Consider the following 23,375-nt stretch of genomic DNA (forward strand, 5'->3'; position numbering starts at 1 on the left):
TTTCTGCCTGTTCACAACAATGGCCATTTTTCTCTGATATCCAAATAAACAGCCTCATCCAACAAAGGGAGATTCTGGAAACCCAGCTATCTCACCAGCCCTTTGTAACTGGTAATTGTTTTGTGTTTTTCCCTGCTCCTGACTTCACTGGAGACTTGCTGAAACATTAGAGCCATAAATGAGTTTGTGACATTTCTAAGCATTGAAAAGGATCATGAAAGTTTTTTAGTACAATCCCTTCACTGAAGGGGAAAAAAATAAAAATGAAAATAAAAACCCAAAATCCACCATTATTGTTTTATGCCCTTGTAATGATTTAGCCAAAATGTCTAGTTAATTGGCTGCATTTTGTATTTTTATCAGAATGTTTTAGCATCTTGTTAACCACAACTTTTAAGTTATAGTGGCTTATCTTCAGCTCAGGAAAAACCTGTCAATTCCAAAAGTTTTTTGAAATGGATGGACAAGTGATTTTCTTTAAAATCAACCCCACTACCTCATTTTTTTTCAATAATGAAGTCCTGAATTTTTCTCTTTTGTTAGGTTTTTTACAGGAAACGTGAGGTTTGGAAGATGAACTGAAAAAGGAAGCCTCAGGAACTTTCATCTGCAAAAGGCCGTTTCAACTAGTAATTGGTTAAAGACTTGATTAGACCTTGAACTTCACCAGACAGGGGAAACAGCTTCTTTTATAGTCAGCCCTTCCACAATTCACATTATTCAGGGACAAGAGGAATGTAAAATAGTTGCAAAACTTTCAGAGGAGAAACACTCTATAATATAGAGATTTTTCTGTGTGCATCTCCTGCTCACACCATCCCTTCCTGTTCCCCCACCAAAACAAGTACACTCACAACGGGTGCTTAAAATGACGTTGTCAACTCAGTCAGGTGAGAACTATGGGGATTTTCCTTTGGGAGTCTGTGAACTATGAAATTCGTATCAAGTGTTTGAAACATTTTAGCAGTTAAGGCATGGTGTATTTAAATTTGTTCCAATCTAGTTCTGCTTCTTTCATATTGGCATTAATAATGAAAAGAGGTTTGAGTTCTTTTAGCTCCCGCACAGACAGGCACACATGCCCCTGGTACAGTGTATCTTTTTGTGTGGGATATGATTTCTATATCTTAGATTACTAACCTGTCTGGTTAACAGTCTGTTAAACTGTTACCAGATCATATTATCAGGTCCTAGGATGATTAGAAAGGAATGTATGGTGGTATGCACTTTCAAAGGGATCTCCTTATCTCACAGGGAGATAAGATTAGTTGGATCTTTAGAGAGTCCTTTCAGATTTCAACAACCTTCTGAAATCACCAGGTCAAACACTGTATTTCTTGACTTTCACTCTGGGATCATTTACTTTCTGTGGGAGAAATGCTCCTCAGAAATAGCTTTAGCAGGACCAAGGGAAAACTGTCATCTCTTCTTGAAGAAGACTTGCCCCAGGGAAAACTGGGCCACATTGGCTCTTGTTAATTGGTGAAACATTTTTTATATGTATAGATATTGTCACTATCCCAGAATCATGCATGTGGTGATTAATGTTTTGTTAACTTATTTGAAGAAATCATACATTACCATTAGTCTTCTGGAGACATTGGCTGGGGAATAAAATAAATCTCAATGAATTAATCAGAGAAACACATTTTAAGTGTTGTTTTGCCTGTGAAGAACAAATTCACTTTATAGGAAAGAACATATTTGAATTGTCAGGGATCCTGTGGAATCCAGATCAGTGTGACTTTATGAGATTTTTTTAAAAACTGTACAATATTTTAAGAAACACATGCAATTTTAACATCCAGAAACATAAAATACTTAACTCGAATTTTTAATTTTTATTATTTTGTTTTGTTAAGTTGTTATCAAAAGAAAAGTGTAATTTCAGAAGTACTGTATATATAAGCTGATTTCAACCTTTTTCAAACTATGGATGAAGGAAAGAAAAATAAATCTGCATCTGTACAGAGCTTATGTTTTCTTTGTATTATTATTTACATGTATGTATTTAAAGCACTGTTGTCCTTGATTATTTTTATCTTGACTGTTTTGGGCATTAGTTGGTTTTGATCCCAGCTCTCGGATTCTTGGACTGAGATCAGGTCAGTGTAGACTTGCTCACCCAGTTGTGCACAGGTTCAGGAGAAGCCCTAACCCTTTCACTACAGGAATGATTTTGTTTCCGCCCCTATAGTGATGGGAGGATGTGTTTTTATTTAAAACCAGACAGATTCATATTAGTTGCTTAACTGTGCATCTCTCTAACGGGGATTTTTCTGAATATCTAGGGACTCTCTGTTATTTTGTTGTACCGCTTTAGGGTAAAAGCTTCCTCCCCTGCTTTTTTCGGTGGAAGCAGGTTTTCACTCCATTCTCTCAGGAGGCCACTGTGTTTGCTGATTGTTAAATGTGTTCTTATGGTGGTGGTGGTTTTCAGCAGTTAGCTTAGCCTGGAAATTCTTCTTGGGGTGAAGCAGCGCACTGCTTGCTCAAGGGCCTGATCCCAGCCGGGTTACTGGGGATTTACTCCTGGGATTGTGTTCCTAATGACAGGAGTTTGCAGAACTGGCCCATACCCCATGGCTTCAGAACTTCTGTTGGTTCTGTAGCTGCTGACGCTAGAGACCCTGGGGCTGGATTCCAGACAGGAGCTCTGTGGTTCGTCCTGCTTCTGTTCTGGGGCCTCCAGTGCCACCCAGTGTAGACTCAGGCTTAAAAGATGTCCCAATCATAACATAAATGGACAGTTAGGAAGCCTTGAGGCAGTCAGCCATCTTTGTTCTGCAGAAGCCCATTCTTGATGTTTGCTGCAACCTCCGGCATGAGTTTCATTTTTAGACAGGGGTATGCTCTATATTTTTAAAACCTTTATTTTCAAGCAAGTTTGGAAATCTAAAAGATGATTTTGTTACTTATAAAATCTTAACAAGAGGGGCTTGAACTAGATCAGTGGGTTTTGAACTTGCCCATAGCCATGGAAGCCGTTTGTCAAAAGAAATCTTGCCTGGAGCTGGCGTTGGTAAAGCATTAAGAAGTGGAGCTGCTTGGAGGGGAGAACGTTGAGGGGAGAGCTCCAGCAGGGAGCCGGGAGCTATTGTCAACGTGAAAACCAGCAGATAACAGGAATGCTCTTGAACCTCTTATCCAGGAGTTTGTTTCTAAGCTATCTAAATAACAGAGAAGTAAACCGCTCTCTTGTTCACCAGTGTGGTGGTTTTTTTTGGTGGGGGATGTTGTTCGGAAGGACAAAAACCATGTAATCCCAAACCATAGTATTTATTTTATTTTAATTAAATCATAAGCTTGTGAATTCTGGATTCCGCCCCCTCCCCCATTACAAGCATGTATACTATTTTGAACCAAACAGGTACATTTAAACATTTTTAACTTTTTCTTCTAAATGGAAATATTTTTCCTTTTAAAAATGCAAGGCTTTCTTGTTTATTCCTAGATTAGAAAAGAAAGATACAAGAAACATATGGAAGCCCCTGAAGATTCCCCTTTCTCTTTTTACCATTATTTTGAATGGCAGGAGCTGGGAACAAATATATAATAATATGACACTCCCTACACTTAAGTAGTGAGGGAGATAGGAGACATAAATAATTGTGACAATGTTTGCAGGGTTATGGTGAAAGTCTTCCTTTGACAGGGTGACCGTAATTCTAGAGGCAAAAGAGTGCAGTGGGTGTGGACACGGACTGGAACCAGGCTGCCTGGGTTCAAATCATGGTATCTGCCACTTAAGGTGGGAGCATGGTTCTTCTGTCCACAAAAAGAGGACATAGTCCCTTTTCATAGGGTTTTTGGGAGGATTATATGAGTTGTGGTAAAGATATTGATCAGCGCTGGCATTTAGTAAGCACACAGAAGCATTAACTATTATTACTTCTAAAAAATTACATGAATATATTGTCTTCAATAGTATATATTTTTAATATCATACTCAAAGATACATATATTTAACTGAAAATTTTATACTTGAACTTACCAAATAACTTTCAGCCCAAAAGTTGATAAATATCTAGTTAAATTAAAATTTTTTATTATAAAATCTTTCAGGGACACAAATTAAGTTTTGAAAAATGTGACTGAATTTTTTCTTACTTAAAATATTATAATGCATTTTGTCTTATAATCGGAAGTCAAAATCATTGCTAGCTGGAACCAAATGTTTAGTCTTCAAACAAGGCCAACTGTCTGGGCCAGAACGGGGCTGGTTGTCTTCCCTTTTTTCCCTTTGTTTTCTTTCTTCCTTAGGGTGTCTAAGACCCTTTTGCATCTCTTGAGTTATCCAGTAAACATCTTTGCTTGTCTGCCCTTTCCCCAAAGCTCTGGCCTCTGGGTGGGGCAGCTGTCAGCTAAATGTTTCTGAAGTTAATTCTCTGATTAAGTCATTCTTTGGTGTGAGAAAGACTTTGATAGTTTATTTCCTTTTTAACGAAGTGGTTTGTTAATCAAATGAATAGGCTACAATGGGGGGGGGGTGCTTGGTCCTACTAAGTTACTTTGCTCCCCACCCTTTGTTCTTTGAAGGCAGGGACTCTCTTTTTTGCTCTTTTTATCTTGCACCCAGGGGTCTTCTCTGCTGAACACCCCCCTTATGCTGAGTGCTCTGGAGGGATTGGGCAGGTGTTAAGGTCTTTAAACAAACAATCTAAGAACTTTTAAAAATTAATGTTGAGCACTGTCTAGGTGCCAGCTCTGTACTGTGTCATTTAATCCTCACAATGGCACTGTGAAGTATGCACCACAGTTTTCTGAATTTCACAGATAAGGAAATGGTAGCATAAAGGGTTTAACCAAATAGGTCCAGTAAAGAATAAAAGAGAAATAATAATTTTAAAAAATCATTAACACTTATTGTGCACATTGCACAATATTGTACAAGATGCTGCACTTATGCTTTGCAGGAGTGGTTTCATGTGACCCACGCTCTGATCCTTTGAGGAAGATTCTAATATTATCTCCATTTCTTTGAAGAGGAAACAGGTAGGACGAGGTTAAACAACTTGGTCATGTTACACCACTTATAAATTGTAGACTCAGGCTTAAAAGGTAAAAGAAGTAGAAAGCCGGCCATGGAATAAAGAACGAAATAGTCATGAAGATGTTTCTCGGGCCAGTCATGTTTTCGGAGCATATCATGGTAATTTCTAGGACCAAAGGAACACCAGTGCTTCTCTGTATAAGCCCAGTCCATGCAGCACACAAACTGCCTGCCTCTTTTTTCCGAGTAACCTGTAGCTGTCACCCCGTGTAAGGAGGGGCAGCCTCTCTGCAGCCTCTGCTCCATCCAGCCGTTAGCTTCCTCCCACAATCAAAGCTGCTGAAACCTGGAACCTGAGATTTGAAATGCAAGAAACTCCTGTCAACCACTTGCAAATCACTCAGGCTGGTGGAGAAGCCACTAAAGTGGACCTGGGCTGGTCGTGCATATTCGCCCTCGGAAACATAATCTCACATTTCACAGGGATAAAGATTGGGATTTGATGGGGAGGATTGACATGAAGAAAGGGGGTTACTCCAAATATTTTGGTTTTTATAGCTTTTTCTTAACAAGGAAGACTATGATGATCCAAGTACTAAAATTATTTGGTATTCTATCAGGTAACTCTTTTAAAATTCACATGGTTTAGAGAGTAAAAAATAATTGAACTTAATATTTAGGTCATTAAGAGCCCATCTGTAAAGCCAAAGCGAGGCAGTTAACCATGTGGTTCAGGCAAAAGTTACATAATTTTAAGTTGTGTATAATTTGAGTTTTTCTGGTTGTAATTTAGAAACAACTCCCTTGTGCCGGTTTGTATGTATTGTGTCCCCCACAAAAAGCCATGTTCTTTGGTGCAGTCTTGTGGGGGCAGACGTATTGGTGTTTAAGTTGGAACATTTGGATTAGGTTGTTTCCATGGAGAAGCACCCCACCCAACTACGGGTGATAACTCTGGATAATTTCCATGGAGGTGTGGCCCCGCCCATTCAGCATGGGCCTTGATTAGTTTGCTAGAGCACTATATGAGCTCAGACAGGAGGAGTGAGCTTGCTACAGCCAAGAGGGACACTTTGAAGAATGCACAGGAGCTGCGAGAGTTGCTGCAACTTACAGAGACATTTTGGAGATGGCTTTTTGCGGGGACTGAGCTTGTGCCTCGACTTACCAGGCCTGGGCCAGGGGACCTGATCACCCCCTGGGGAGGGTAGTAGGTACGGGCGTGAGTGCCCTCTGCAGCCCCCCCGAGCCTGAGGAGCGAGGTCAAGGCAGCTCCCTTTTCCTCACCCAAAATGCCACTGGCAGGGGAGGCTTGCCGGAGGAAACCGCCTTTCTCCCAACTGCCCTTTCCCCACTTCCTTATCTTACCCACATACTCCCTTGTGCCAAGGCCACTCCTGCCACCGCCAGCGCGCATGCACCGTGGCCAGAACAACCCCCGCCCGCTGCAACGGCTCCTGCGTCCTCTCAGAACCAATCCTAGCCCCTCTCCCTTCAGTATTGCCATTTTAGGCTACTTCACCTCCTTTCCAGCCCTGCCCCTCTTACCAGCCTATATAACCTGTAATCACCCCTGAATAAATCTCTTTGGCGCATACTCCTACTGGATGAAGAGTGTTTTTGTCCTTATCGCCGCCCTCCATACCTTGCACGCCTCTCGCCGAGGACCCTGGCCACGTCCTCCGCCTCGCCCTCGCCTCCGGGAAAGAGCCCCCGCCGCCGGTACCCTTTAAGCAGCCCCGAGAGCTGAGGGCTCGGCTACCGGCCGCCACTCCCCCTAGAAGCAGTAACCCCGACCGCAGCTTTTGAATGCAGACTTTTGCTCTGGAGAAACTAAGAAAGGACAAACACCCCAAGAGCAACTAAGAGTGACATTTTGAAGAGAAGGTGCAGCCTAGGAAGGAACATCCTGAAAGAAAGCCATTTTGAAACCAGAACTCGAGCAGACGCCAGCCATGTGACTTCCCAGCTAACAGAGGTTTTCTGGAGCCATTGACCATCCTCCAGTGAAGGTACCCGATTGTTGATGTGTTACCCTGGACACTTTATGGCCTTAAGACTGTAACTGTGTAACCAAATAACCCCCCTTTTATAAAAGTCAGTCCATTTCTGGTGTTTTGCATCCTGGCAGCATTAGCAAACTGGAACATCCCTCTTGAGAGCCTGAAGAAACATTAGAAGAATTTAACTAGGAGGTCTTTTAATGGTATTCTTCACAGTTGAAGAATATTATTATGTATTTTTCTAAAGTACAGTGTGTAATGGGGCTGTGATTACTAAGGAAAACATTTTTATGTATTTTACTTTTAGATCCAGATGTTGAACAAAAATCAAGTGTACTTTCAAAAAGCATAACTCACTTGATTGCCACAATATTAAAGCATATTTAGGCTTACTAAGCTCCCATTAATGAGAGTAAAGGAAACACGAAAACACTGTGGTATCCTTTCTAAGGTAATTTAGTTCATATTTCATCAAAGTTTAGTTTTCCCCCAATGTATAGTTTCACTTAAAGAATTCCAATTACATTACAAAAATACAAGAATTATTTTTATTCAATATCATTTTATTTTTAGAACATTTATAAGATATTTTTCAAAGTCACTTGATAATAAATATTTCAATAAATATAACATAAATAAATATAAGTTAGTCCACATGCTTTCATGAACACAAAATTATATAAATAAATACTTTAAAATAAATTATGCTTGATAATTTGTTTCTACAAACACTTTGGTATGGAAATAGCTTATAAATTCCTGCTTTTTTCTATTAAAGCATTTCCTTAGCTCTTTAGGAAGAATTCAGATAGCTCATCATTCTGTTGATAGTCACTGCACGAATTCTGAAAGCATGAAGAAGTATGCAGAGCTTCATTTTAGTTTTATAAAAATCCGGCTCTTCAAGGGAGGGTTTTGGTGACACGGTCTCACTGCTGAAATTCAGGGCCTAAGAGAATATATATTGAGCATGATATAGATGATATTCCAAAATTAAAACATCCGTAAAAATGAGTGATGCCAATACATGTCTCAGAGCCTGCAACACACTCCCCTTATTACATTTCCTAAACCCAACCCACTCTTACTCCCAGCCAGATGGCCAGGCAACCCTGAGAGAAGAAATAGTCATTATCCAAGCACAGATATCTTCAGTGAGCTCTGAAAGACCCTTAAAGCTATTTAGAAAATCATCAGTGGGAGTCGTCTTGTTTTAGGATCAATTTTGTTAGGAGGACATCTGCTGCAATATCTAATTAATTTTTATATATGCTATATTAAGAAGCCAAGTTCTTTTTAGAATGGGGAGGTGATTGATTGCTATTGATCAGAACTCTGTATCAGTTGTGGACCTGTTTACTAAAGACATTCCATTTGTGTCAGAAGATAAATATACCCAACAGTGGATTTCCCAATTTTAGCCTTTGATTTGATGACATAAGACTTTATACTTGCACAATGATCAATACTGTCACTTGTTTCACACACACACACACACACACTCAGACCTAAAAGAAAGGCATCCCATTTTACAGAGGAAGAAATTGAGGCTCGGGGGTTAATGAGTTTGGGCACAGTTATCTAGTTACTGGTAGAATAGATTCCAGAGCCCAAATTACCCCACTCTTGGTCCTGAGAGGGTTTTTAAAAATGAAATATCAACTACAGCCTCTCAGGAGGGTAGCAACAGTCTTTGATACTTGCATGAAGTTCACTGTCTTCCAAAAAAGTAATTTGGAAGTCAATCAATCAATCAATCCCTTTTCAGGCAATGAGTTCTGTCACCGTGTTTTTATTCTATGCTCTATTCACCAAGGCACTCACCTGCTCTCATGTGAATATTTCTATGTTTTATTTTAGTATCATGTGCTACGGTGATTCAGAAAATTTCAAAGCAAGTTCTTGTCTACAAGTAACATTGTAGATGTTTCCAGATGATAGATCATTACTTCATTTGATTCACACTTTGATTCAAAATAGATCAAAACCAGGCACCAGCCCTATCTGTTTTCTCTAGGAAGATTTGCAGATAAAGATGCTGGCCCCTGGGATGTACATTCTGGAGCCTTTAAGGGTGAGTGAGATCAGTGTAGTGGAATCCCTTTAATGGGGGTTCATATCCTGGCTCTGCCATTTAAAAGTTGTGTGACTTTAGACAAGTGCTTTAACTCTCTAAGATTTGGTTTCCTCCTTTTTAAGGTGAAGGCATAATAGTACAGACCCTATATGGTTGTTGTGGGGCCAGAATAAGAAAATGTATGCAAAGCACTTGAAGAGAGCCCAGTGCATACCGGGTGGCCAACAAATGGGAGGCTGCTTTTCTTAATGTGGTCTGCTCATGTTTGTTCTCCCTGAAGAGGGCACTCTCCAGGCTGTCTCCCACAAATGATGCAAATGCATGGGTTTTCAAAGGCAAATATCAGACTTCTCCCAATCCTGGAAGGGCTGATTTTCAACCTCTTCATCAGGGACCCTGGCCTGCTTTCTTCGGTATTAAGAGGGCAATCTCATAGATAGGGTGGAGACCGCACCTGCATTAGGTTGTCAATAGCTGCCAGCATGTTTTGATCCAGAAAGATCTGCCTCTTAGGGTCCATCAGGAGCGTTGCATTCATGGTCTTGAACTCCACCTGGTACATCTTCAGGTCCTCATAGATACTACTAAGGCACAGGGTCTGGGAGACATGATGAAACAGGGATGGAACCACTGAAATGGGCTAAAAACTTTTGCCCCATCACATTTGAGGAAAGAATTATTGGCTTACCATCATAAAAGAGGTCTTCCTGGAGGCTAGGCAACTCCCATTCTAGAAGGAAATATATTAGACATCAATGACATAAATTCATAATATGGGCCGAAATCCATATTATAAAATTTTCTGACTTACAGTTATGAAAGATGTCTCTCTGGAAGCCAGGCAACTTTCATTCTAGAGAAAGAAAAATCAGACATTGATTATATTCCTTCATAATATGAGCTTTTCTGATTTTTCTTTTCAAACATATCTGTTTTCATAAATCTTTTTCACATCTAACTTCTGAAGTGGGACTTGTTAAAGTCCCAAGATGATGAACTCCAGAACCATGCAAAGTCTTGCAAGGAGGTGAGGTGTGATACACAGCTCTTAGCTGTATTGCATTTTTTTATACCGTGGTTAATTCCAGTGGTAAACAGGCCTTCAGTGTGCTGGTTGTATTTTTTGTGATGTCTTCATGATCAATCTCTTCAGAAGTGCAAGAGTAAAATTCTAAGGTTTGTGTGACCTGTAAAAAAACAGAAGGAAAAACTTTGTAAAATTAAGGGGGAACCTGGCTTCTGTGAGGCTGGCACCCCAGGGGACCAGTAGGAAATTCTGGCTCTTCATAAGACAAGAGGAAATAGGTCACATATTCTTTCTCCCTCTCTCCTCTCCCTTTGCTTAGGACATGTTTCTCTGGATGACAGGTTTTTCCATTATGTAAACACTATAAATCATTTCAACAGGCCATGCTAATCAGCATCTACACCACACTGTGACACTTGCTTCTGGTGAAAACAGTTGTTTTTTCTCTTTTGTCAAAGAGACTGTGTTTTATGAATATCCTTTTCAAGTATAACTTCTAAAGGAGGAACTGTTAAGGTCACAGTGAGCTTGATGGGTACAACAAACATGCCAACCCTAAAGACAAGTGGAAATCTAATTTGCAAACACACACACACACGGACAGAGATGTCTTCTTACCAGCATACTGGAAAGCAATATTGAATATAATTATGAAATTTATCTTAAGAAGTCAACAACTTGCTGATGGAAGATTGGGATTGTTTTTCCATTCGACGAGCCTGATGTGTCCCAGGCACTGCCTTAGGCACTAAAGGGTGTGATAAAGAGGACTGTATTATGCTTTCTTGGAATTCGGAATTTGAAGCTTAGCAATGGAGACAGGCAAATCCCCAACTGACTAGAAGACGTCAGCAGTTGGAAAGTGCTGTCGGCAGGTGGAGAAGGAGGGGCAATTTCAGGCAGAAAGAATTGTAGGAGCTGTGACTCAAGGCCTGAAAGTGCAGGGAGTGTTTGGGAACAAAGAGTAAGATCCCTGTCGTCGGTATGCAGAATAATGGTCCCGCAAAGAAGTCCATGTCCTAATCCCTAGAATATGTGAATATGTTATATCACATGGCGAGGGGGAATTAAGGTTGCAGGAGGAATGAAGGTTGCTAGTCAGCTGATCTTGAATGGGGAGATTATCCTGGATTATCTGGGTGGACCCAGTGTAATCACAGGATACTTAAAAGTGGAAGAGGCAGGCAGGTGAGTCAGTGTCAGACTGATGCAGCACAAGAAAGAGTCAATTGTCCATTACTGGCTTTGAAGATGGAAGGAGGTTGTGAGCCAAGGAATGAGGGCAGCCTCTATAAGGTGGAAAAGGTAAGAAAATGATGTCTCCCCTAGAGCCTCCAGTGGGAACACAGCCCTGTCGACACCTGATTTTAGCCCAGTGAAAACCATTTCAGATTTCTGACCTCCAGAACTATAAGATAATAAATATACACTGTTCTAAGCCTCTGCGTTTGTGTTAATTTGTTACAGCAGCAAAAGGAAACCAAAGCATTGTCCCTGGAAATGTTTAAGCAGAATTGGGAAACCACTATTCTGGGTAGGTTGTAAAGAGTTAGATTTGAAAGTGTGGACTCAGAGTTGCAATTCTTCAGATATTTTTTCAAGAGAAGCTGGAAATTTAAAAAACAACAACAACACATGGGCCAAATTCTATAAATCTGTGGAAAAGATGTGGCCTGCGAACTGCACATTGGCCACCTAGGTTCTCTGCAGCAGCCACTTGAGTTGTTCTGGCAAATTTGACAAAGGAATAGTACAAAAAGTATAAAACTGAATTCTGTAATCTTTTGACCTTCAATACTGCATCTAGGAGTAAAAGAGTCAGCTTTTTTCACATAAAGCATCTATCTTTATTGGTGCCCCTAAATTTTATCCATATTGAACTTTTCTTCAGGAATCAAAACACCTATCTCTGCCCTTTTCACTTGGTGACTGCCTTCATAATTAAGACTGATTGAACGGTGGGGAGCAATTGAGAGCACATTACGAAAGATTAGAAGGGAAAAAAAGAGTTTTTTAAGGAAGTCTTGGGCATTAAGCTGACCTCAAGATATTCATAAAGCAACAAGCTAGAAAATACTCAAGAAAGATTTACTGTACACCAGAAAGGCAAAAGATCATCTGTTTAGAACATCAGACTTTGGTCTTTGCAGCAAAAGCAATAGCTATTAGAACAAGGTTAAAAATGAAAAAAATTTTTTTTTCATTAAAACATGAGATTAAAAAAATGAGTGAGACTATAAATAAAATTAGATAACTCTTCCCCTAGAAGACTGGACATGTAAAGTTAACAGGCCTCCCTGAAATATAGCTGCTCTGACAACGTCCTGCATCATCAGACTGGAAGCTGGTGAGCCATGTGCAGGGCAAGTTTTATTCATTTTTGTAGCCCTGGGAGCAGAGAGTATGCATCTAATAACTGTTTCCTGGATTGACAAGTGGTGTCAGAGAAGCAGTGTGGACCTGACACAATTTCATCTTTGTTGGCGGGCTACAGGGAACACTGTAAATATCTACTTCCCTCTGTGTAGACACAGCCAAAATGAATGCCATTATAATTTATTACCACACTTGCTTTCTCTGGAGACACAATTTCATTGAGACTCTTCAGCTAATAGTTGGGCCATTTGTAAAGTTCCCTCTCCCTCTCTTGACAGCTGCTGATTAACTCCTGCATTTCCTATAGGTGACCAGAGGCTCCCAGAAACCCCTTCCATAGACAGGTTGCAATGTGGGAACAAGGACACTGAAAAGCTCACCTTTTGAAGCATGTCACTGATGGCTTTCAGGAGGTTTTGGGAGTGGTCAAGGCACCGGAACATTCCAGGGCCTGGTATGGCTGTAGGGAGATTCCTGGCCAAGCTGAGGCGGTCCAGGAGGACAAGGGTGACCACAAGGAGGAGGCCTGGAAGAAGGAAGGACAGGCTGAGCTTTTCCCCAGGTTTGCCCTGCCTTCACCTTCCACCCATCTGGCTTTCTTCACTCATCCATGTGTTCTCTGCACCAATCCTGATCCATTTACCACCAATCTTCCTCCAACACCTGAGAGATAAACCAAGTTTTTGGAAGGCAGGGCTTTACTCTAGGGCCCCTCAGAGTTCACTCAGAGGAAGCCCCCATTTCATGAATCGGAAACTGAGGCCAGGTGGTGAAGTGACTCACCCAGGCTCACGACCCAGTGTCTTGGAAACGGCGGGGTGACAAGGCCTCTCTTTGGAGTCTTTAGAGTTCTGCCCTTTTAGAGCTGAAACTGAAGGACCCTGGGAAAGGCACCTACCGCGCTGTGCCTCAGTTTCTCATCTGTGAAGTGGGGATAATGACACTTGGCTTGTGGGACTATTTCAAGATGAAAGGAAACAATGTCCTAGTTAGCATACGTTACGGGCACAATACTAGTTCTTTCCGCCTTTCTTTGCCCTGGACGAGATTACAGATTGTCTTCCTGTCTCTCCTTAGCCGGTCCCAAGTTTCTGCCTGCTCTTCCCGGGCTGCCGCCCCTCCCCACTGCAGGGCCAGAGTCTCGGGCGCGGGTTGGGTACTCACTGCGCATCGGGCACATGCTGAGCGGACGCCGCGCAGGAGCTGGGCAGCAGCTGAGCGCCGACGGGTGGACACAGCAGGTGAGGGTGGTGGCTGGAAGGCGGACCGAGGGGGTCACATTTTTATAATTGCCTAAAGGCCGCGGCAGGACTTTCCCAGGACTCTGTCTATTGCTTTCTTTCTTTCTGAATCTCCCTACATCAGCTTCTCGGTGACACGCGGAGTCCGGCCCGCGGGGCTTGCGGCGCTTTCGGATTAACTCCCCGGTGCCCGGCCGCAGTCTTTTCGGGACGGCCCCGCCGCCTCCGGCCCTGCCCAAAGCGAAAGCGAAATTCGCGCAACCCGGAGCAGGGTCCCCTGGCTGACCCGACCCCCCCCCCCCCCCGCCACCTGCTCCGCCTCGCCCGCAAATCCCAGTCCTTAGCCTCGGCTGCACATCCCCAGCAGCCTGGCGCCTGCCCCATCGCAGTACAGCGCCCCCTCCCAAGGGAGCGCACGAGTGCCACCAACTTTTCATCCCATAGCTCCTGGATGCACTCGGATCTGATCGGAACCTCCCGCCTAGTTCTGGATGGGGGAAGGCAAGCCATCCATCCATCCATCCATCCATCCATCCACCCATCCACATGGCCCACTGTGTGCCGGGCAGACATTGTGCCACGTGGGGGGGCACCTGGCAGTGAACAAAACCAGGACCCTTTGTGGCACTTCCGTACTAACTCTTGACTTGATGTGTTTTGTTCATGAGTCTTAACTTAAACATGGAAAGACATGAAACCAGGCTGGTTGTGCAATAACTATATAATCCAGTTTCTTACAGTGTCCAGGAGAGAAGAGTTAAGACTTAGAGGGATGGCGCACAGGGTCTTAGGATGATCCCAGAGAGAGGTACCTCAGCAGGAGCAATGGGGACAAAGAGTCAGAAACAGCTCTCAGGAGCAGGAGGCCCCTGACCTCAGTGTTGAAGGATGAGTCTGCATTAGATCACTTGAGGTGGAATCCCATGCAAGCTCTAGCCAGGGGGCAGGCAGAGGGGTCAGAAGTCAGTAAGGGTAGAGGGAGGTGGGAGTGTGGGAGGCTGGCAAGATGTGGGTTAGAGAGGATGATGGAGCTGTGCTGTGATGTGTTGCCACACTAAGGTTTGCATGCCCCTTCTGAGGGCGGTGGGGATCCCAGTGGGTTTTTATTCCGGGAGACATGGTTTGCATGATGGGAGGATTCCTCCTGCAGCAGCATGGGGGATGGATCTCAGGTGTCAGCAGTTGAGAGGGCCTGACTAAGGCCCCATTCAGGATGGAGAGCCAAGGGTGGGCAGAAGGGGTTCTCAGGGCAGAGAGGGAACCTGACTTGGTGATGCCTCACGTGTAAGGGAGAAGAAGGCACTGAGAATGGCTGAATGGAGCAGGGGTTACTGTAAGAGTGGAGTGAGTTTGGAGGAGGCATTGAGAAGTTCCATTTTGGATGTGCTGGGTTTGAGATTCCTGTGGGGACTTTTTGGTTCACTCATTTCTACCACAAGTGTTAATCACCCTGTGTGTGTAGGGGGAGGGGTGTACTGGGTCACCAACTTGGAGCTTGCAATGGGCCTCACTGCACTCAGGCGCCAGGGCCTCCCAACTAGAGCTGCCAGGGCCCAGCTCTGGGCAGATGCATGCATCTTGGACATGGAAGACTTTGGGATACAGGAGAGAAGAGTGTGTACTTCCTTCTTTTCTCCTTTGGATTCCCATTAAAATATGGAGGGATGAAGTCACGGTACGGCATGAGATGCCATCCATGAACACTCAGCGGGGCCACCCTCTGCTGGAGATAAGCTGGCCAGGCCAATGAGAAAGAAGCCTTGTTAGCCAGTGGGCTGATTCAGGCCTTCCTTGGTTGTTGGCATCACCCTCGGTCCCCTTGTCCCAGAGGATCATCTGCTCCTGAGTGATAAGCACCTACCATAGAGACTTTAGATGTATGTAAAATGAGAGAGTGGTTGATCTCTAAGGCCCCTCCAATGTTGCTGTCTGTGAATTCCCCCTTGGAGATGAATCAATCCATTGTCCAAAAAAATCGTGTCTATAGAGCGTATGAAGCACATGAGAGGTGCAGAGCTGTGTTGTTGCCACAGGGGTTTGGGATGGAGTTAAATGTACTTAAAATCACAATGAAGTCAATTTATCATAACTGAGCTGTTTCTCCCTTGGAAGGGCCATCTCCCATAGAAAAGTAATTGCTGCTGCATAGATGATCTCAGGGCCTCTGCTCAGAATGGATTCTTGGCCACCAGACAGTTTTCAACCTATACTTTTGTGAAAAAGTCCCCCAAAGTGTGGCACATGTTGTAGCCCAGATAAAATGAAAACCTTCTTCTGAGATAACATTATTTTTCTCTAAGAGTCTTCCTCTGCCCATGATCTCTACCACATCGTCTATGATAGTACTGGGGGTCTTAGCCAATGCTGTAAGGAAAGAAAAGGATATGAGAGATTTAAAAATTGGAAAGGAAATGTAAAACTGTCATTATTTAGAGTTTTTACCCACAAATGCAACAGAATCAACAGATCAACTATTAGAATTAATAGGATGATCCAGCAATTTTACCATATACAAATTATCAACTTACAAAAATCAGTCACATTACCCTACATCTGCTACAACCAATTAGAAAATATAATAAAAATAAAGAACCATTCACAGTAGCAGCCAAACTATAACGTAACTGACTATAGGTAGAATACAACATTAAAAGTGTAGACTCTAAACCCCTGGCTCTGCTGCTTACTTGCTGTGTGTTCTTGAGCAAATTTCTTATCAGTCTGGGCTTCAGGTTCTTCATCTGAAAAACAATGATAATGAAAGTACCTACATCACAGGGTTGTGTTTATTACATGAGTTTGCATAACTATGCAATAGTATTTGGAGAAAAATATTGAACTCTAATTAAGAACATAGAAGATGACTTATTATATGGAAACACATTCTGTGCCCTTGGATGGAAGGTCTTATTATTATAGAGAGCTCAAGTTTCTTATAAATTCATGTATTCAGTGCAGTCACAATAAAAATTACAAATAAATTTTTTCAGGAACTTAATGATAAACCTACTCTAAAGTGTATATGGAAGAATAAAAGTCTATGAATAGCTAAGTTAAACTTGTAGAGGAACAATAACGAGGGGGACTGGCCCAATCATATATAAGGACATAGTTCAAAGAATTATAAGAAAAATAGTGGTATTGGTAAAAGAACAGACAAATGGACCATTGAAACAAATAGAGAAGGAAGAGATAGACTTATATATGGGTACTTAGTATAAGATAAAGATGGCATCCAGATCAATGAGGAAAGCATGGATTATTTAATAGAATATGATCACTATATGGTGAAAAATAAAGATGGACTCTTACCTAAAACAACATATAGAAGTGAATCTACCTGAAAGTGGGTTAAAGACTAAATGTGAAAAGTAAAACTATTGTAAGTGGTATAAGAAAATCTAGGAGACTATTTTCTCACTCAGGAGTGGAAGGACTTCTTAAAACATCAGGTCATAAGACAAAATATTGATAAATTTTATATAAATATTAAGGATTCCTGTTGTATGAATTCCTGTTAATGATGGACGAAGTTAACAGAGATTGACAGGTTGGGAGAAGATATTTTGCAATGTCTAATACCAATAGGAGGGTATACAAGGAAATCAGGGAACCAGCAAAGAAAAAAACAGAAACCCCAATGAAATTGGGCAATGTGTATGAATAAGCAGTCTACAGAAAGAAAATCCAAAGGCTAACAAGCATTATGAGAAACTCAGATTTATTATAATTAGAAAAGTGCCAATGGAAAAAAGGAGATGTTATTTTATGCCTATTAGATTGGCAAAAATTAGGACATTGGATGCTGCCAAGTGTTGGGGGAAACATAGGACTCCAGGACCTCTCATGCAATGCAAGTGGACTAGCACAGTTATCTAGGAGAGCAATCTGGCATTAATTGGTCAGATTACCTATATGCCCACCCCATGATCCAGCCATTCTACCCTAGGTGTATATTCCAAAGAGATGATGTGCATTAAGGCATTGCTTGTATTGGTGGGAATTGGAGGCAATCTAGTTGCCCACTACTGGGGGACTGGGTAGGGAAAATGTGAGGGATGCACTTCACGGAGTATGGATATGAACAGACAGTTCAAAGAAAGAGATATGCATATTGCTTATAAACAGATGAAAAATTGTCAACTGCATTCATTTTTAAACAAATATAAATTAAAACTGCTAGATATGATTTTTAAAAACTATAACATGCAAAGCTAAAAATTTGTTGGTTTTAGAATATGTTAGGGTATGTGGAAACAGGTTGCCATGTTCCGTTGGTGGGAGTATAATTTAGTGCTATCTGTTTGGAGGGTTAGTTGGCATATATTTAATTTAATTATAAAAATTTAAAATGCACATATCCTTTTGCTCAGCAATCCCACTTCTAGGAATTTATCTTATAAAACTACTTATACATATGCACGAAAACGTATTTTCATTAAAAGTATAATTTTTAATAGTAAAAGGCTTGAAATACTCTAAATGCCCATTAATAGGGAACTTTAAGTAAAATATGAGTCCTCTTTTTCAGTGAACTGCATGCAACTATTTAAAAGATTGAGGTATATAAGTACACCTTATACTTATATAAGTATATATATAAGTATATATATCATGAAGACTGTCTTCATGATATATAGTTATGTGAAAAATCAAGGTTCACACCAGTGTATAATGTGCTTCTATTTGTGTAGGGAAAGAAGTATATTCATATATATCCACACATATAAATACATAGATATAGGTATGTAGTAGAGATACAGATCTATAGTTATATGAGCTTTGAAAACTAATAACTTGTGTCTATGGAGAAGGACATTGGATTTTGAAGTGAGAGGAAAAGCTGTTTTTTATTGAAATTTTGTACTGTTTGAGTTATTTAATATGCAAATATATTGCAGTTTCATTTATGTTTGGTTTGTTTTATTTGCATATTAAGCAGGTGATGTGAACTGCTATGTCAGCTGCTTAGGCCATTCTGATGGCTTTTGAACAGAGAATTTCTTTAGGTTGCAGCATTCTAGCTGCATTTACTATACAAATATCAAATCTGTAAGTGGATTAGCTCTCCACTGCCAAGGCAGGATTTTTTTTGTCTGACTTATTCACTCACTCCATCCATCCATCCATCCATCCATCCAGCCAGCCAGCCAGCCATCCTTCCATCCATACATCTTCACACTCTGTTTTGTAGCTCATTCTGCATGTTTGCCTTGCACATTTAAATTTAAGTCTGCCCTTTGAACTTTAATATGCGTACTAACATAATTTCATTGGTTAGAACATTTCTGGCTCATGGCATGGTACAATGGAAAGATCATGGGCTTTGCAATCTTGGGTTAAATTCCAGCTTCCATCACTATCTAACTGCAATCTTGGGCAATTTCCTTAACTTCCCTGAACTTCTGTAATATAGGGATAAAAAATACCTACCTGGTAGGGTTTGGGGGAATATTTATTGGGATAATGTATACACAGTAAGGCAGTGGATAGAGTCTTACAACACAAGCAGCATTGTCCTCAGTAAGCTGCTGGTTCCCTTTTGTGACATTGAACTCTAAACAGTGACTGATGGAGCTTTAAACAGTCCCTCAAAAGCCCATCACATGTCCTATTCTTGGGTGATAGGACAGGTTGGGATAAGTATTCTGATGTTATTTGGGCCCCCTTGATGTGGAAGAAAACAGAATATTCCTAGACAAAGTCATCCTTTTTTTAAAATTTTTTTGTTTAAGAAAAAATGAAAATTTCTCAACATATGAGACACAAAAAGCAGGCTGGCTGGCACTAGCTTTTTAGAGTCCCCCAAACAGCCATTCTATTGTATTATGCAATTATGATTTATTTGTGTTTAATGTCCAGTCTTTTGCATTCCTTTCAGATTTACATGCTCTTCCATTGAGGGTAATTTTCCTTCTGTCTGAAGAACACCTTTTAGATTGTTATTTTAGATAGAACTGCTGACAACAAATTCTCTCAGGTTTTGTTCATCTGAAAATGTCTTTATTTCACCTTAATTTTTGAAATATATTTTTACTTGGAAGTTATTTGTTTCAGCACTTTGAGGATGTCATTCCAGTTTTTTCTTGTTTCTTTTGTTTCTGTTAAGAAGTTAGTCATCAGTCTTATTGCTGCTTCTCTGAAGGTAGTTTGTTTTATTTTTTGAGAAGATAGTCTGGCTGCTTTTAGGATTTTCTTTGTCTATTTTTTCACCAGCAGTTTGATTATGACATTCCTAGGTGTGCTTTTCTTTATATCCATACTGCTTGATGTTTATAGCACTTCTTTTATCTATAGCATGCTGTTTTTAATCAGTTTTGGAAAATTCTGAGCCATTATTTCTTCAAATTTCGCTCAATCTCACTCCTATTCTTCTGAGACTATAATTATATATATTAGACATTTTCACCTTGTCCTACATATCTTTTTATGTTTTTTTTTTCTGTGTTATCTTTTTTTTCTTGGTCCTGATGCTTCAGTCTAGATATTTTCTATCAACCAATCTTCCAGGTCATTAATGCTTTCTTCACCTTTGTCTAAACTGATGTTGAATTTATTTACTGAATTTTTAATTTCAGATATTGTATTCACAGTTTTAGAATTTCCACTTAACTTTTTAAAACAAACAAACATAGATTCATGTTCTCTGGTGAAATACTCCATCTTATCATCTGTTTTCTTGAACATCTGGATCACCTGTTGGTTTGTTTCTATTATGCATTTTTTCTCATGACCCTATCTCTTCATTTGCCTGGTAATTTTTTTTACTGAATGCTATACATTGCATATGAAAATTTGTAGACGTGCTCAATGATATTAGCTTCTGCAACCAGTCAGAATACAAGCAGAATGCCTTAATCACTCAGGAATTGGAGGCTGGGTTTCAATCCTTATAAAAGGTAAATGATTTGCCTTTATTCCTATGGTATAGTACAATGAGTTCCAACTGAAAACAGGAGGTGTAAGGTTTAAAAACAGGGCTCTCGGGATTCTGGGAAGATGGTGGCATGGAGCGGAGTGGAAGACTTAGTCCCCCTCTGGAACAATTCATAAATGACCAAAAAACCAGTAAATAACCTGGAATAACAGCGGGGAGACAAACATGACTGTCCACTCATCATCCACCAACCTGAATTGGGAGGAATGCCCGAGATCACAGCATAAAATCTGTAAGTAAAACTGCGGACCCACGCTGAGAGCCGAGAGCCTAGAGCCGAGAGCCCCTCCCTCACGGAAGCCACGCTGTGCACTCTCTCAGCCCAGCTCCAAGTGAGGTTTTAATATTAACTGCTCAATACAGACAGTGAATCCTCAACAAGCAGACAGAGGCTTTTGGTGACAACTGACGTTGGGAGAGTCGGGGGACATATCTGTCTCAGGATAGGGAGCCTAGAGGATTGGGTGTTATCTTTGGCGGACAGGTGAACCTGGGAGTTTTTCTGTCCCTCTCTCTCTCTCTGTGGAGAAAACCTCAGCTGTTCTCAGCCCGCAAGGTGTTGCAGTAAAGACAGCCTCAGACATTCTGCATTCTGAAATGAGCTGGGAGCATGCTGCAGCATGGCCCGGTGGCCCAGGGCTTCCTTTGAGGGAAGGAGTGCGCTGGTGATGTAGCACGGCATTCCCTCAGCTGAGCTCCTGGAAGATCGTGGCTGGGAAGGGGACCTGCTCGGAGAACCCAGGGACGCTACACTAAGTCTGGTGGTTTGTGGATCAGCAAGAGAGAGGGTCTGGGGCTGAACTGAAATGAAGGCTTAGACTCTTGCGGTGGCCTTGAATCTCCTGGAACCTGGGGGATTTGAACATTAAAACTGCTCTTCCTCCCTGGCCACCTGTAGACATGCCCCACATTCAGGGTGGATGGCTCCAGCAACACACCCAAACTGAGTTCTCCAACTGAACCCACAAGAATCATTTCCCCACACATCGCAGGAACAAGGTTGAGAGCTGACTTGAGGGATATAGGTGACTCACAGACACCATCTGCTGGTTAGTTAGAGAAAGTGTATGTCACCAAACTGTGTTTCTGAAAAATTAGATCGATATCCTTTTTTTTGTTACAACTTGAAAGAACCCTATCAAGCAAAACAAATGCCAAGCGGCCAAAAACAACAAAAAATCTTAATGCATATGATAAAACCAGACGATATGGAAATCCAACTCCAAACTCAGAAATCAAGATATCGGAAGAAACACAGTACCTTGCAAAATTAATCAAAGAACTACAATCGAGGAACGAAAACATGGCAAAGGATTTAAAGGACATCAAGAAGACCATGGCCCAGGATAAAAGTGACATAAAGAAGACCCTAGAAGAGCATAAAGAAGACACTGCAAGAGTAAATAAAAAAATAGAAGATCTTATGGAAATAAAAGAAACTGTTGGCCAAATTAAAAAGACTCTGGATATTCACAATACAAGACTAGAGGAAGCTGAACAACATCTCAGTGTCCTAGAAGTCCACAGAACAGAAAATGAAAGAACAAAAGAAAGAATGGAGAAAAAAATTGAAAAAATCGAAATGGATCTCAGGGATATGATAGATAAAATAAAACGTCCAAATTTAAGACTCATTGGTGCCCCAGAAGGGGAAGAGAAGGGTAAAGGTCTAGAAAGAGTATTCAAATAAATTGTTGGGGAAAACTTCCCCAACCTACACAATATAAATACACAAAGCATAAATGCCCAGCGAACTCCAAATAGAATAAATCCAAATAAACCCACCCCAAGACATATTCTGATCAGACTCTCAAATACTGAAGAGAAGGAGCAAGTTCTGAAAGCAGCAAGAGAAAAACAATTCACCACATACAAAGGAAACAACATAAGACTAAGTAGTGACTGCTCAGTCACTAGAGGCGAGGAGGCAGTGGCATGACATATTTAAAATTCTGAGAGAGAAAAATTTCCAGCCAAGAATACTTTAGCCAGCAAAACTCTCCTTCAAATTTGAGGGAGAGCTTAAATTTTTCACAGACAAACAAATGCTGAGAGACTTTGCCAATAAAAGACCTGCCCTACTTCAGATTCTAAAGGGAGCCCTACCAACAGAGAGACAAAGAAAGGAGAAAGAGATATAGACAATTTTAACAGACATATATAGTACCTTACATCCCAAATCACCGGGACACTCATTTTTCTCTAGTGATCACAGATCTTTCTCCAGAAGGGACCATTAGCTGGGACATAAAACAAGCCTCAAGAAATTAAAAAAAAAAAAATTGAATATACTCAAAGCACATTCTCCAACCACAATGGAATACAAATAGAAGGCAATAATTTTTGAACTGTAACTCCACTATTTACTTCCTACATGATATAAAATACACACACTCTAAGGACAAATCAGTGGTTTTGAACTTAATGTAAAATATGTAATTTTAGACAACTATATAAAGGTGGGGGAATGAAGGAGCAGAGGAACATAGTTTATGTCTCCTATTGAAGTGAAGGTGGTATCAAAGAAAAACAAGATTGACATGGATTTAAGAGGTTAATTTTAAGCCCCACAGTAAGCACAAAGAAATTATCAGAGACTATAACCATAGAGATGAAAAGTAGAGTTTGGGTTAAGAGAAATGGGGGAAGGGGCAATGGGGAGTTAAGAAATGAGTGTAGGGTTGCTGTTTGAGGTGAAGGGAAATTTCTAGTAATGGATGG

The 23,375-nt window shown here is 41.0% G+C and overlaps 2 protein-coding genes across 2 annotated transcripts in view; one reads left to right on the plus strand and one right to left on the minus strand.

The window, feature by feature from the left end:
- LOC119538652 (NACHT, LRR and PYD domains-containing protein 1b allele 3-like) overlaps positions 1-1,972 on the plus strand; it is a 41,803-nt gene extending 39,831 nt beyond the window's left edge. The window contains exon 16 of the mRNA XM_037841791.1: positions 544-1,972. Within this exon, the coding sequence (XP_037697719.1) occupies positions 544-563 (20 nt within the window). The 3' untranslated portion in view covers positions 564-1,972. The remainder of the gene's footprint in view (positions 1-543) is intronic.
- Positions 1,973-7,599: 5,627 nt separating this feature from the next.
- IL12A (interleukin 12A) lies at positions 7,600-13,940 on the minus strand. The gene is made up of 7 exons (XM_037841802.1): positions 13,641-13,940; positions 12,857-13,002; positions 10,147-10,260; positions 9,885-9,926; positions 9,762-9,803; positions 9,528-9,671; positions 7,600-7,945 (listed from the first exon to the last, which is right to left on the minus strand). The coding sequence occupies exons 1-7, from the start codon at positions 13,654-13,656 to the stop codon at positions 7,790-7,792; spliced, it is 660 nt and encodes a 219-aa protein (XP_037697730.1). The 5' UTR covers positions 13,657-13,940; the 3' UTR covers positions 7,600-7,789.
- Between the last annotated feature and the right edge of the window lie 9,435 nt (positions 13,941-23,375).

The sequence above is a fragment of the Choloepus didactylus genome, chromosome 1 (genome assembly GCF_015220235.1).
Source record: "Choloepus didactylus isolate mChoDid1 chromosome 1, mChoDid1.pri, whole genome shotgun sequence".
NCBI lineage: Eukaryota > Metazoa > Chordata > Mammalia > Pilosa > Megalonychidae > Choloepus > Choloepus didactylus.

Excerpts from the sequence above, each read along its gene's own strand:
- IL12A (XM_037841802.1), bottom strand. Across the intron at positions 9,927-10,146 it reads TACCACTGGAATTAACCACG|AATGAAAGTTGCCTGGCTTC; the intron begins GTATAAAAAAAT and ends TTCTTTCTCTAG. Across the intron at positions 9,672-9,761 it reads GGAAGACCTCTTTTATGATG|ACCCTGTGCCTTAGTAGTAT; the intron begins GTAAGCCAATAA and ends CATGTCTCCCAG.